This window comes from Quercus suber, unplaced genomic scaffold, assembly GCF_002906115.3.
Source record: "Quercus suber isolate HL8 unplaced genomic scaffold, Cork oak 2.0 scaffold_529, whole genome shotgun sequence".
Classification (NCBI taxonomy): domain Eukaryota; kingdom Viridiplantae; phylum Streptophyta; class Magnoliopsida; order Fagales; family Fagaceae; genus Quercus; species Quercus suber.
The window spans coordinates 292,810-307,731 of record NW_027069978.1 but is presented as its reverse complement, the minus strand read 5'-3'; the positions used below and the strand labels follow the sequence as shown (position 1 = coordinate 307,731).

The window sequence follows — 14,922 nt, the reverse complement described above, 5'->3', positions numbered from 1 at the left end:
CCATTGGAAACCCTTCCATTTCTTCAGCAGCTAATACAATGGGCGACACCGATTAGTAAACTTTGAAACAAATCGGTTCAATGTGGCCAAATTCAAGACTTGTACTTATTTTAGGTTAATCGGTGACTTAAGGAGCTCTATTGCCCTAATCTGGTTGGGATTCACTTCTATCCCTCAATGAGTGATCATGTACCCCAAGAATTTACTAGCCCCACACCAAAGACACATTTGTCAGCATTAAGACACAACTGCTCTTGCTCTTCTTTGTTTTTCACTACCATATCGTTAATATATACCTCGACAGTACGACCGATCTTCTTCCTAAACATTTTAGTCATTATCCTTGGATAGGTGGCTCTTGCATTCTTTAGACCGAACGGCATTACCGTGTAGTGATAATTAGCTTCGGGAGAGATAAATGATGTCTTTTCTTGGTCTTTGGCAGCCAAAGCAATCTGATGGTAACCTTGAAGACATCTAGGAAACTCATTCTCGGGTGTCCGTATGTTGCATCTACCAGTTGATCAATCTTCGGTACAGAGAATGGATCTTTCGGGCATGCTCGGTTAAGATCAGTAAAGTCCATACACACCCTCTATTTATTGTTCTTCTTTTTCACGACCACTTTATTCGCCAACTATTCCGGGAAGAAAACTTCCTTTATCTCCCCTGCCTCTTTGAGCCTTTTCACCTCCTGCTTAATAGCCTTTATGTGCTCTTTAGCTAACCTCCTTGGGTTTTGTTTCTTGGGGGGAGGGGGGGTATGAAGGGTCCACATTAAGTTGTTGAACTATGAACTTCGGATCTACCCTAGGCATCTCATACAAACTCCAAGAAAAAACATCCACATTTTGCACCAATAATAATAACATTTCTACCTTATCCTTATGTGGCATACTTGCTCCAATTTGGAAACTCCTATTCTCATTCGGTAATATACTTACTTTAATAAGCTCTTTGGCATAACTAGCCCCCTTTTCCCCTAGAGGCTTCTGTAATTGCTATAAAGGAACCTCCTTCACAGACTCTTTTTGTTTTATCTCTCGGTTAACGGTAGCCACCAAGCACTACCTTGCCATCTGTTGATTTCCCTTTACCGTTGTGATACCATGCTCGGTGTGGAATTTGACTTTGACATGCAATGTGGACGGGACTGCTCCCATTGCATGAATCCACAGCCTAATGAGTATGACTGTATATGGGGAAAATGAATTAATCACTATGAACATCACCATCACCTCCTTCCCTTCCATATTTACAGGGAGCGAAATCTGCCCTTTAAGGGCTACCATCTGGCTATCAAATCCAACCAAAGGTGTATCATACTTAGACAAGTCTTTTTTCTTTAAGCCAAGTCCCTTAAATAGGTCTGGATACATGACTTTGGCTCCACTTCCTTGGTCCACCAATACTCTCTTCACTATAAAGCCATTTATTCGGGCCGTAACTACCAGTGCATCATCATAAGGTTGGGTCGTTCCTTCCAAATCCTCATCATTGAAAGCAATGGATTCTCGAGCATATTTCACCCTCTTCCCCGATGGTTGTTCTTCTAAAAAATTCTCTACCGATACCATGGTCAGCACCCCATTTCTTCGAGTCACCAAGTACCCCTTGAAGTAGCATGTATAACCTCTATTACACCTAATAGGGGAGGGAGAAGGTTCCCCCAAGGTCTTGCATTTTGCCCTGTCTCTTGACCTCTATGCTTCAAAACAAACTCCTTTAAATGCCCCGACCTCACCAATTGCTCCAAGTGATTCTTCAGAACCCTACACTACTCGATGGTATGCCTTTTATCCTAGTAAAAGTGCAATACAGATTCTGATTTCTTCTTGATAGGTCACCCCCCCATCTTGCTTGGTCATCGGAAGTACAGCTCGTTTTTAATTCGATCCAAAATTTTTTGTACGGGCTCCTTGAACGTCACGTTTACTTCTCCTACTCGAGCGTCGAGTTCTTGGATCCTTAGGTCCCTTCTGGGTCTCAGCTGAGAACCCCCTTACTAGGAATCCTTCAAATACTGAGCCATGATCGGTGCTTTCCCCTTGTTCTGCTGTCGATCATCTTCTAACCTCTTATACTCCTCGATACGCCTTATAAGCTGCATCATATCCTCTGGAGGTCTCCTTGTTAGCTACTCTTGCAATTTAGAGTCCTTAGGCAATCCCAGCCAAAAGGTGCTTGCTACGATTTTTTCATTACCCCCGCCGATGTCGTTGTATATTTCCTAGTACCTATTAGTGTAACTCTGAAGGGTTTCCTCGGCTCCCATCTTTATAGACAACAATGCATTCACTGGTTGTGGTACCCACTTATAGTTCATAAATCAGACTCTAAACTCTTGAATCAACTCTCCAAAACTATGAATCGAGCCCTTCTTTAACTCGTTGAACCACCTTAAAGAAGTGGGCCTAAAACTAGAGGGAAATACCCTACACATCAATGCATCATTATGATTATGCAGAGACATCATCTAGATGTAGTGACTTACATGTTCTACTGTGTCTGTCTTCCCATCATAAGAGATAAATAGGGGTCTGGTAAATATGCTTGGCATATATTCTTGTTCAATCTCTTCTGAGAATGGTGACTGAACAGCTTTGCATAATGCTCTGCTCATAGCATCCAACGCAGCATTTCAGGGCCGCCGCCTTTCAGGGGAAACCGAGTCTCCGTCCATGTATTCCCTAGACCGATGGGAGCCAGACTGACGGGATGCTTCTCTATGACTACCCCCTACACTTGTTAACCCTTCAGCATGATCTTTAAGGTTCCTTCTTCGATGCCTACCTTGTACTTCTAACTTCAGGTCCCTCACCATTCTACGTAAGTGTTCTAGTTCTTGATCCATCCTATCACAATGCTCATGCTTGGAAACACTTGACATTGATCAGTATGACTACCCCCTACACTTGCTGACCCTTCAGCATGATCTTTAAGGTTCCTTCTTCGACGCCAACCTTGTACTTCTAACTCCAAGTCCCTCACCATTCTACGTAAGCGTTCTAGTTCTTGATCCATCCTATCACGATGCTCATGCTCGAAAACACTCGACATTGATTGGTATGTCTGAGACGATCCCTCCCTTGGACCAGAATGTTCTCCATCTCGTTCGTATCTTTGGTCTTCATCTCTCTTGTGCCTTCTTTCTCGCCAACTAGAGCCCCGAGAAGACCTTCCCGAGCCGCTAGTAGCGTAACTCACTTAGTGCCTCTTAAACATCTTCCTTGCTTGAACCTCAGCAGAACTACGACTACGTAAGAGATCCCCACAGACAGCGCCAATTATGCGTACCCAAGATTAGTCCTCCCTAGCTGGGCCTACAGTTTTGGGCTTACAATTTACTTATATTGTGGGTATTGGGTTTCCTACTCTGGGTAGCTCCTAGATGAGGTTCAAAGAGGGATTGTTCCCTTGCCGTACTACCTTTCTCTCCCTTATACTCTCGAGCTTGTATGTTCATTCTCTCATTCTCTCTCTTCTCTCTCCTTTCAGTTGTCCAACTCCCTTCCTCTCATTCTTCCCCCAATTTATAGCTTTAGAATAATGGAGGAATCATCATTATCCCCTGATCCCACTCGTGTTGGAAGGGCCCAATTTGATTATTCCTGACAAGGAATATGCTCCATCGGAAATGGAATTGAGAGCGTTGGAACTGGTGTTAGCCTCCATCAACTATTCGGCAGTGTGGTTCCCAGGGCATTCCCGGGATACCAATGTATTGCCAAACAACATAAGGGTACCCACTAAGCACTTGATGTGTGAGGTGTGTTTGTATACCGAGTTTATGAGTAGTGGGTTGATCCTAACATTGATCTTGGGCTTGGTGATATCCAAATTTCCTTAGGCCTGGGCCTGAGGTAAGTGGGCCTATGGTCGTACATCGTACAATTATTATTATTATTATTATTATTATCTTCCACTTCATCTCATCTAGATGAGATATTGATGAAACTCCATAAGAGAAATTCAACATAGAGATAGACAATACAACTTAGCTTTCCATGATTAGAGAGAAACAAAAGGGTAAAACACAATCAATACTCTTAATGCCAACTAAATTTAAGACATTTTAAATTGACTTGTTTCTTTAACCCAACTTAATCCCTAAATACCGTTAGTGACTGTTACTCATCTCTCTCTCTCTCTGCCACAATCCAAAACAAACCCAGCCAAATCCACTATAACAGAACCTAAAAAAACAAAAACCTAAAAAAAATTTGCAGCAAACCCACCACCACCGCAAAATCACCACCACATCAAACCCACCGCAAGCAACCACCTCATCCATCACACAAAGCAAACAAAAAAACTCACCAACCCTATAGAGAGAGAAATGAGAGAGGAAGGGAAAGGAAAAGGAAGATCCATCAACGGTAAGATTCAGCCAAGCAAAAGAAAAAGAAAAGAGAGAGTCATGTGAGATTAGAGGAAAAATAATAGAGGTGAGAGAGAGAGAGAGAGAGAGAGAGAGAGAGAGAGAGAGAGAGCGCCACACACCACAACCAACACCGATCCAAAAAATTGAAATCCTCCATCCAAACACGTAATAATAGAGGTGAGAGAGAGAGAGAGAGAGAGAGAGAGAGAGAGAGAGAGAGAGCGCCACACACCACAACCAACACCGATCCAAAAAATTGAAATCCTCCATCCAAACACGAACTCACAAGCAATATCAATTCAAACTAAAATCCACAAATCACTGTGAACCCACCACCACGGCGCTGCTGCAAAGATGACAAGAGAGTGAATAGAGGTTTGTGTGAGAGAGAGAGAGAGAGAGAGAGAGAGAGAGTAAAACTATAAATAAGTAATGGCTTGTAACGTCATTTGTGTTTAGGGACCAAGTTTGTCAAACCTAGGGTGATTATTATATTTTACCCGGAGCAAAAAGCCTAGGACCTATTCCAGTAATTTACTTTATCCTTCTCTCCGACAAGAAAATCCTAAAAGAAAAGGAACAAATATTAGTGTACAAGAAACAAACAAACAAAATACAAAGGATAAATAGTCCAATATATACAATCCCGCCTCACTTCTAAAACTTGTTCCACATCCTCTAAAACACCAACATCGAATTCTTGATATCATAATTCATCTTCTCCAGATTTGGCTGCACAGCAAACTGAATCATTGGTGGTGGTCCACATACCAAAGCCAAGCTATCGTCTGATCCTTCTGGTATATGCTCTCGCAGAATACTTTCTGTGATGTATCCCACACTGTATTCCCACCCTTCCTTTCCAGGTTCTTTCACCACATACCACACCTTAAACTTGTCATGCTTTTTAGCCCAAGCATCAAGTTCTTCCCTAAGCAAAATATCATCCTCGGTATGATTCGCGTAGACCACGTACATTTCGGTCTCATCCTCTGCATCCTTCAAAATTGCTTGAACCACTTGATATATGGGTGTGATTCCTGTCCCACCAGCTACCATGGCTAGCTTTTTAGCAAACTTGGGCTTGCCATGAACTAAAAAGTTACCACGGCCAGTATATTCTATGTGACCCAATGGTCCCTTCACGTCTAGAATCGAATCTAGTGGGAGCGAGTCTAGGTACTGTGACATTAACCCTCCATTAAGGAATTTCGGGTGCACATTTTTGAAGTAAATTTTAACCAATAAATCAAAGTACCCCACTTCATCAATGGTGCTCGTTGGGGTATAAGCTCGCATGCACAACTTATCGCCTATTTTAGCACTCAGAAATATGTGCTTCCCTACTGGCAAACCCAAGACTTGGTCATCAGATGGCAATGCAAATCGAAATAACCTCACGTTATGTGATATTAAATTCTTGGCCACGAGCTTGCATTGGATTTTCTCACGTGGGACAAGTGCAACACTTCTTGTTGGCTTATTTTCTTTGACGGGATCGATGTGGGATGTGTTTGACACATTATCTGCAGTGATCAACGCGCCAATTTTATAGTCCTCTAGCATTTTCTTGGCCTTGTCAGAGTGGATGCCATCAAATTCTTCCGTGCAATCAGTGCCTGCATTGATTAGAATGCTGTCGGCGCCACCAGGGTGATCATTGAGGAATCGAGTGCAATCATAGATGTGGCCATGGACTATAATCCAAGTTGACTCAGCTGAGCTGTGATTTTTGACCTCAGACATTGAGTACATCTTTATGGTTGATGAGACAGTACTCTCCCTGACGGGGGATTGTTTGGTATCAGACGATTTCTCGACGCTTTTTTCCTCGGTCATCCATCCACCAGACTGGTTGCCAGGCAGAGTTGGATGCTCGAACACGATTCCAATCTCTCCCTTTTGAAGCTTGCACACATTTGTTTTTATGCGGAACCAGCAATTGTTCATCATTCCCTGTACAATATTGTACAAGAAGCTTGAAGTTAAAAATTATGTATTTCACTTTTGCGTTTTATTTTATACTTCACTAAATTATAACTTAATTATCACATATTTATTTATCTTTTAAATAAAAAAGGGTGAATCAAAAGTGATAAAGGTGATTTCTATTAATCTAGGCACTTATAGAATTTGGCTGTAATGTCATTTATGATTGCAATGCATTTAGGATGAGTTGCTAGCATGTGCACCTGAAAACATAAATAAAAATATAATTAATCAGGAGAGAAGTGCATGAACCCAAAGTACCTAACTAATTATTAGTCTATTATATGTAAAGTGCCACTGTTTCTTAATGGTCAGACTTTCAGAATCTCAGGTGTGTTTGATAATATTGTTTTAATAATATTGTTTGTATTTTTTAAAAATATATACAGATAAAAAATATATAAAAATATGTGTAATATTATTTAAAAATAAAAAAAATGTAGTTTAAAATACCATACCTCCTAATAATGCAGTGAGAGTAAAATACTGGTTAATTGAGTCAGACAGTTCCAAACATGTGGGGGCTAGCTCCAAAGAGAATGACGAGGAGGATCCAATGTGAACATTGTTAAAAGGAGCAATTTTGACTTACACGCTACCTTAAGTCCTTACGTACGTACAACGTAACCTAATTAAACGACGGGACCCAAACACACAATACAATACTCCAAGTGGGTCCAAGTCCAACCAAGCAAAAACAAGTGGACCACAATAGCACGTTGGTAAGTAGAAACCTCATGATTAGCCCATCAAAGCAAAGAGTAAACAATTGAGGATGTACCATTAGGTTCCAAATGAGCTTCTCCGGCTGGGTATTAAGGGCTTCATCCCAGGCTCGAACTGCAACCTCCTTGGCTCCAACTAGGTCCAGCACCTCCACCTCCAGTGTCCAAAAGCACCAGCACCAGTATTTCCCGTACTTGTTGGGCTTCTCCGGGTGATCCAACGTGCAAACACGCCACGTATCTCCATTGTCTACACTCACCTCCACACGTGTCACTTTCCTCCCACCTCCTGCGTATAAAACAAGATTTATTTTTAAATATCTGAGTTGAAAAGACCAAAATGTGCCAACCACCCTCTTACCACCTCTACCTAGTGAGAGAAGATTTAATGCAACCACAAACTTCCAATCTAATTCACAAGGGTTGCTTATCCAAATTAAATGGTGACTTAAAACGTACTGTTATTGTTAAAAATTACATAAAACACTAGAAGGAATTTCACAATTCACTCCAACACTAATGGGCTTGGTCTACGATCGAATGTTATAAAAGATTTGTGCCCCTCATCCTTGACCAATTGGTTATTGGATGGATTAGTAAGGCACACGATCTGATAAGTAGTATCAGAGTCAAGGTCATATGTTCGAGTCGCTGGAACCGCATTGTGAGAAAGAGATTGTGAGAGATTTCACAATTTGCTCAAATACCAATAGGCTTGGTCTGCGATCGAATTCTATAAAAGATTTGTGCTCCCTCATCCTTCACCAACTGTAAACACGGTTTTAATACTCTAAAAAAAAGTTGCCACTTGTTTTACAAATTGGAACTTAGTTGGATAGAATATATAGGATTCCATTTTTCACTAACGTTTATGTAAAAAAGATCATTTGAAAAACTTCCAACAAGGTTGATGTAAGCCAAGCTTCCAAACAAAAGTAGCTTTTTCTTGAAAACGGAGAGAGAGAGAGAGAGCAATTTTTTTATGCAGATTCATTGAAACTACAAATATTGTACCACTAGATGGAAACCATGTGAAAAGTTGTGAACAAGAGGCATCCACGCGAGCTGACTGTTAAGCCCTGAGTTAGTTGTAACTTGTACCCTCGTACATACATGTATTATATTTATATACTGTGCACTCACCGGAATATGCGTAGCCTCTCAACGTGTATGGCCTCTGTGTTGTCCACGAGTTTATCGGCAAGATCTCCTCGTGGCACGGAGACGTTATGACGGAGTTTATGTTGAGCTCGTTAATGATATACTCCGGCTTGTACCACCAAGCTGCACCCAATCCAAATCAGTCAACTCGATGCGTTAAGCAAAAAGAGATAAAACGAAAAATAGGGTCTGATTATCGAATTGCCTTAGAAAATTTACTCTTCCTAAGTCATGCAAAAAAAGATATTTAAAAAAAAAAAAAAAAAAAAAAAGGTCCGATTATCAAATGCTCTTTTTCCTAAGTCATGCAAAAAAAGATATTTAAAAAAAAAAAAAAAAAAAAAAAGGTCCGATTATCAAATGCTCTTAGAAAAATTACGCTTCCTAAATTATAATGTAATCGCGTATTCCTTAAATATAATAATATGATATTATCTCTTTTTACATTAATTCATGATAAATCTCATAATATCTTTATATTTCTAATTCACATTCATTGACAATGGATCTCACAATATCTCTATACTTCTGGCTTTCATAACAAATGCATTAACAACTCCCTCACAACAAATAAATTCCACGAACCTATGGGGCACTTATTGTGAGGGAGTTGCTAACAGGAGATAATTATTGTGCTTAATGAGTACTAATCGTATCCATTAACAAAAGCCAAAAAATAAATTAAAAAATATATATTTCAGAGAAAAAAACAGTAACAAACCTTAGCAGAGTCTTACTCTCACACGTTACCTGGTTTTCATCCAGGGCAATGACATTTCAAAACCACACATGGTTGCTCTCACGTCATATTCTCTCATTGGATAATAAAAGCATCCTTGTTAATAAAAAAATCATTTTACTTTCAAATGAAAAATTAAAAAATATGACATTAGTTTCCTTTATTGTGTGTAAAAAAATGAAAAATAAAAATAAAAACAACCTTCTATCAACTTCTCTCCCCCAAGTCGATCTCTATAAAAAATTTCGTTTATTATTTTCTTACTAAAATTCAAATAATTTCTCCATTTTCTAACAATTTTTTTAGTCAATTTATATATAATTCAATTACAGTAAATAGTGTAAATTTAAGACCGCACCTTTTACTAGATCAGTTATTAATCGTTTTATAAGGATAATGTAATTTTAAGACCACACTTTAAACCTAGACCGGTTGTTTGTCGGTTTTAGTCAATTTTGTTGCCACAAAAGTTGTAGCACAAAAAATGGTGGTAGAATTTTTGCTATTGTGCCAAGTGTGTGGTGGTGGATAAGAATCATAAGATAGATACCTTGGGAGGTAGCTAACTCGGCGTCAACGTGCGAAGGGAGCACTCTATTATCATGATAATGATAGTAACAGTCAGATTCTCGGGTTGTGACTACGATCCGTTTCAACCATTTCACCATTCTCCCACCAATAAAACCCGGTATGATCATCCGCACCGGAAACCCGTGGTCCGGCGACAAATGCGCACCGTTTTGCATGTACGCCAACATTATATCTCTGGACGGATCCATAGCGATCTCGTATTTAATACTCGTACCGTATTTGGAGCCACCGCCACCTGGCAAGTCCTCGGCCCCTTCGAAACACACATTGAGGGCTCCACGTGTACGGCCGTAGATCCCACACCGCTTCAGCACATGGCGTAGCGGTACACCGCGCCACACCGAAGTGGAGACCCCCGCGGCTCCCCAGTTGAAACCGATTGTCTTTTTCACCATGTTCTGCTCCTTCCGTCTGTTACCGGCGCAGACTAGAGTGACCGGTATTTCCCGGTTCGGGAACTCGTTGACGAGTTGGTCCATGGTGAACCGGGTCGGTTTGTTGACGAGTCCGGTTACTTCGACGGTCCAGGTCTCCCACTTGCCTTTGGGGACCGGGCCGTGGTTGCGAACGTAGTGGAGTGGAGCCGGAGTTATGAACCCGTGGTGCATGAGCCGAGTAAGTGGCGGCTCGGAGTTGAAGGGGTGTTTTCCGGTGAGGCGGACCATGGTAGGGTTGCGCTGCACCCAATTGTCTGACGTGGCCTCATCTCGTTGGTCCAAAATCGACGGCTCTAATTCGCCGTCCCCTTTCTGCATCAATTCCCAGAAATCGTTCTCATCTTCGTCCTCGCTTGACGAATCTAGCTCCGTTATGATGGCTTTGTTGGGACGCGTGATCTCCGGAATTGACGGGAATGGACAGTTACGATCTGGCGTGTCGGAACGGTGGTTGCTTTGAACGGATTTGAATGTGCGAACGACGCCGTTTATGGCGGGTTCCATATGAGTGAACCGGCGGTTCTCTACTGAGGTTGTCATTGAAAAGAGCGAGAGCGATTTTTTTTTTTTTCCCCTCTAAATTACAAAAATAAAAAATGAGGCACTTTTTTGAGCTCCCACTTTAGCTCACTGGGTAATGTAAAAAAGAGCGGGGTTATCGGAAATTTATAGGGGCTGGTAGTAGACGAAACGTGTCAAATAGAGTAGTGGGGGGGGTTTGAGGGCCCATATGGTGACTATGAGTCGAGCCAGTTGACATTTGTGGAGGGAGCCATGAGCTTGAGTTGTTTTGGTAAATTGGTTTGTGTTTGACAAATCAGAGTTAAAAGGTAAGACAGGTTGAATCATGGATGTTTCGTATTTATTCAATATATATTTTTTGGATGGGAGTGGAGCAGGTTGGGATAGCGTGCGGTGAAAGCATTTGCAATCTCCAAATTAAGTGACCCTTCACCAATGAAATAAAAAAGATAAAATTTGAGGACACAATTTTTACGTTACAACTAAAATTAAGTGTGAATGGTAAAAAAAAAAAAAAAAAAATTATATGAAAGTGATTATTCTCTAGTCACAATTGACCACTTCATTAATTTCTGCAATCATATACTCCTATAAGAAAATAAATAATAGACTCAAAGAAGGATCTAGTCTCAGTGAGGGCTATCTGTCCTACAATGGCACTTTCGTGGAATACACCTGATAATTCAGGAAAATCAGTGGGTTGAAAAATCTTCAGACTTCGTCAATCTTGAGAGTTAAATCCTGCAAAACCAAATTCAATCAGAGAAAAGACCGGTAGGTGCCGGCCTATGGTCCTCCGATGATGAAGTTAGTGATCTGGAATAGGGATGGAAACTTTCTAAGAGTGTTCTCTTCTCTTCTCAATAGGAAAATCAGAAAAAAATCCCCTTACCTCTACACAGAGTCGTGTTTATATAGTGTATGGAACAGTTATTTGCTCTGATAATCGTTCCTATTGTCGAGGAGTTCACCAAAATCGGAGGTAACTTCCATAACTTCCGTGGAAGTTACCTCATCCGAACCGGTGCCTCATTACGAGCAATGGAGGTTTTGGTCTATTGGTAAGTCATGAATGCTTGGCTCGTCCATCCCTAACTAGGGGTAGACGTGCCTTAGCATAGCCATGCTTGCCTCGTCCGTCCTTTGGGACGGACGAGACCTTGTTCGTCCGTCCATAGGGACGGACTTTTTTTTTTTTTTTTTTTTTTTTTTTTTTTTTTTTTTTGTAGACGAGCCATATGGACAATTTTTAAAGTGGTATTTTATAGCATCATCAAAAACTTTGTACATTTAATAGAATACCATTAATTAGTTCTCAACCTCTAATTAGGCTCATAATTTGTATCCAATGACTCATTAGTGCAAGCTTCAATCCTTAAAAATATGCCAAGATCATGAGAGAGGTGCGCAGTGGTCACTCCATAAGTACAAGTGCTTGTGGGGTGTGGGGGGCAAGGGTCGAGATTCAAGTCTCTAGGAGGAAGCTTCACACACATATATACTTAGATTAGGCTAGAGTATAAATTATATCTTTTATAAAATTAAATAAAAAACAACAAATTTAAGTTTCTAAAAAAAAAAACTACAAATTTAATGTGAATTGTGATATCGGTTCCTATAATTTAAGAGCAATGCTACAGCCACAAATTATTTTACAACATTTTTACAAACTATTGATGTGACCAACTTCTCATTGGTTTTCATCTAAACCCACTATTAATATCACTTTATCATTTAACAAAAAATACTCACCACATTAGCAGTTTGTAAAACTTTTTATAAAAAAGTTTGTATCTCTAGCATTACTCATAATTTAGTACATGGAGCCTAAATAGGCTTTTAAAAATCATTATAAAAGTCAAAATTCATCAATGTGATAAACATTATTAACATGACCATTCCACATAAACACATTAAGTATTATTGTGTATATTGAGTTGCCTTGTGTGACAAATACACCAAGCAAACCCGTATTGGTAATTTTTCTTCTTTATTAGTTTCTTTTTCTTATTGGTTCTTAAGCTTGTAGCAGTTGTTTTTGGTAATTGTTGATGTGGGGGATGACTGCAAGCTTGGCCTGAGGACAAAGGCTCAAGAAACCAACCTAAGAGATGGGCCTGACCTAGAGTATAGCGGTAAGTAAAATAGCCTACTAAGTAGAAAGAAGCCATCCAAGCCTACCACCGTGGAAATCCATAATGACTTCCTAGGTTAATTATTGAGGTGACATGCAAAACCCTCTTCTCGAAGTAATGAAGGTGCCACAACTAAGTAGTTTCCTTCCAAACCGAGGTGTCCCCTTTATTCAAACTTACCTTGAGAGACATGGCAAAGAGGACATGGGAACCAATGCAACAATCATCTCTGCATTAATGAGGCCCTTCACTTAATGTTATCTACATTCAATGTTGAATGACTGACCTAAACAGTAGAAACATCCCCAAAAGTCCTCCTTCATGATTAAAAAATGGCAAAGTAGAGGATGGATGAGATAAGTATCCCCCAAATCCGGCTGGGGGCAAGCCAGTTGGGAAAAAAAGGGAAGAGGGGAAGATAGCTATAAAAGGAGGAGGGGGGCAAGAGAGAGGGAGGTTGAGAAAATTAGAGAGAAGGAGTGTAGACAAGAACAAAAGAAAGAAAAAGAATAGAGAGAGATAGTTCTAAAGGTTTTCAGTTATAGAATCTATCCCATGTATTCAGGGAATTTCATTCCCATGCACTTATATATGTTTCATTCGGTCACTTTTCATCTATAATTTGTTGCTTAGACTTCCCATTGTGGATCATTTCCCTCCCTATATAAATTAGTTGTGTAGAACTTATTACAATGTCAACAAAAAGTCGTTAATTGTTTTTGATTCCCACAGTTGATATCACATTTTGTCTAGCTCTAAATTTTTATTTTTATTTTTTGTTTGAATTTATATTAAAGGATTTTATTGTTTTAATAGTCAAACCTTGTTTTATTGTTGTTGATTTTTATCAATTTTTATGAGGCTAATTAAATTTAATTGAATTTTGATTAAAATCTAACCATGTAATTGGATAAATTTTGGTACTATATTTAAAATCATGAACTTCCGAGTAATTTGATTGCGCATAGTGTGAAGATTAGGTTTGAATTAAGTGCGATATTACTTAATTAAGGAAATTATTCATTATGCTTTTTATCAATAATTCTTGAAATTTTAGTATGATTTCCAATGGAAAATTGATACCAAGTAATTCCATTTGATGTCTCTTTTATTGAGCATACCATTAATTATCACGTTATATAAATTGATTAAGGAGTTTAATTAATTTTTATAAATTATGTATCCTATTATTACTTGGGTCTTATTACTTTGTCTTTTGCTCCTTTAATTTTAGCAGATTATACATGTGATTTATTTGGAAATCAAGTTATTTTTTTTTTTTTTAAAATTAATGAGCATGTCAAATTTTATTGTGATTTATTTAAGTACAAATGTCATGGTTCCTTAAGTGCACTGGGCAGATCAAGTTTTAATCCACTGTAGAGGTAATTATAGCAATGGTCCTATTGCTAAAACCACCCCTTCAAACGCTAAAGACCCTGTATAAAAGGTTCACTTTCTCCTACCCGGAGCAAACCATTCCCACGGCTGAAATCCACCAATATCACACGGCTCACACCAAAATCTGGACCTTAGCCCTTCCCCTTTTGATTTTCAACTTCCAACATCCCTATTTTCTACTTCCAAAAACCCCAAAAAAAAGTCTCTCATTTTCTACACGTACTCTAGAGTCTAGACTAACACAGTCTTTTCCCAAACAATCAGCTATCTCCTCAAAGCACCAAAACAACCACTCAATACCTTCAAACTCTTAAAGAAACAAACTCACAGCTATCTCCTCAAAGCACCAAAACAACCACATTAATACCTTCAAGCTCTCAAAGAAACAAACCCAACAACCCCAAAAGTAAACCCAGAGAAACCAAAGAAAAACAAAGCCAGAAGAGCAAGAAAAATCCCTTTTCCCTAGCAATTTACGTTCAATCTGAGCAATGCTTCCTAACCTCTACATGTTCAGATACCTAGATTTGTACACACATACATATCATATTTATTGTTTATTCACACAAGCATGCATTTTTTTAACTGTCATTCACATACATGAACACAAGACACACGCGGCTACACCATAGAACCCACAAGCATACAAACACGGCCAAAGCAAACCCGAAACCCCAAAATCCCAAACCAAACACACACAGAAAATACCCATTTTTTAATAAACCCCGAGGTCCCAAATTCAATGCACATACACAGATTCACACCCATAGAGAAACCCACTTTGAAATGGAGAGGGAGAGAGCCACCACGTTGGTAGTTCATGTGGCTTGCGGTGGTG

At 39.6% G+C, this 14,922-nt stretch overlaps 2 protein-coding genes across 3 annotated transcripts; both read right to left on the bottom strand.

The window, feature by feature from the left end:
• Positions 1-1,067: 1,067 nt before the first annotated feature.
• On the bottom strand, positions 1,068-1,577 carry LOC112035898 (uncharacterized). Its single transcript, XM_024068730.1, has one exon. It carries the CDS (start codon positions 1,575-1,577, stop codon positions 1,068-1,070), a length of 510 nt encoding a protein of 169 aa, XP_023924498.1.
• Positions 1,578-4,851: 3,274 nt separating this feature from the next.
• LOC112035904 (nitrate reductase [NAD(P)H]) lies at positions 4,852-10,888 on the bottom strand. Of its 2 annotated transcripts, XM_024068736.2 has the most exons (4): positions 9,549-10,886; positions 8,242-8,382; positions 7,155-7,387; positions 4,852-6,340 (listed from the first exon to the last, which is right to left on the bottom strand). In XM_024068736.2, the coding sequence occupies exons 1-4, from the start codon at positions 10,564-10,566 to the stop codon at positions 5,063-5,065; spliced, it is 2,670 nt and encodes an 889-aa protein (XP_023924504.1). In that variant the 5' UTR covers positions 10,567-10,886; the 3' UTR covers positions 4,852-5,062. The 2 variants fall into 2 exon arrangements, with proteins under 2 accessions (XP_023924504.1, XP_065619947.1); XM_065763875.1 differs by lacking the exon at positions 8,242-8,382 and having other exon boundaries at positions 9,549-10,888.
• Between the last annotated feature and the right edge of the window lie 4,034 nt (positions 10,889-14,922).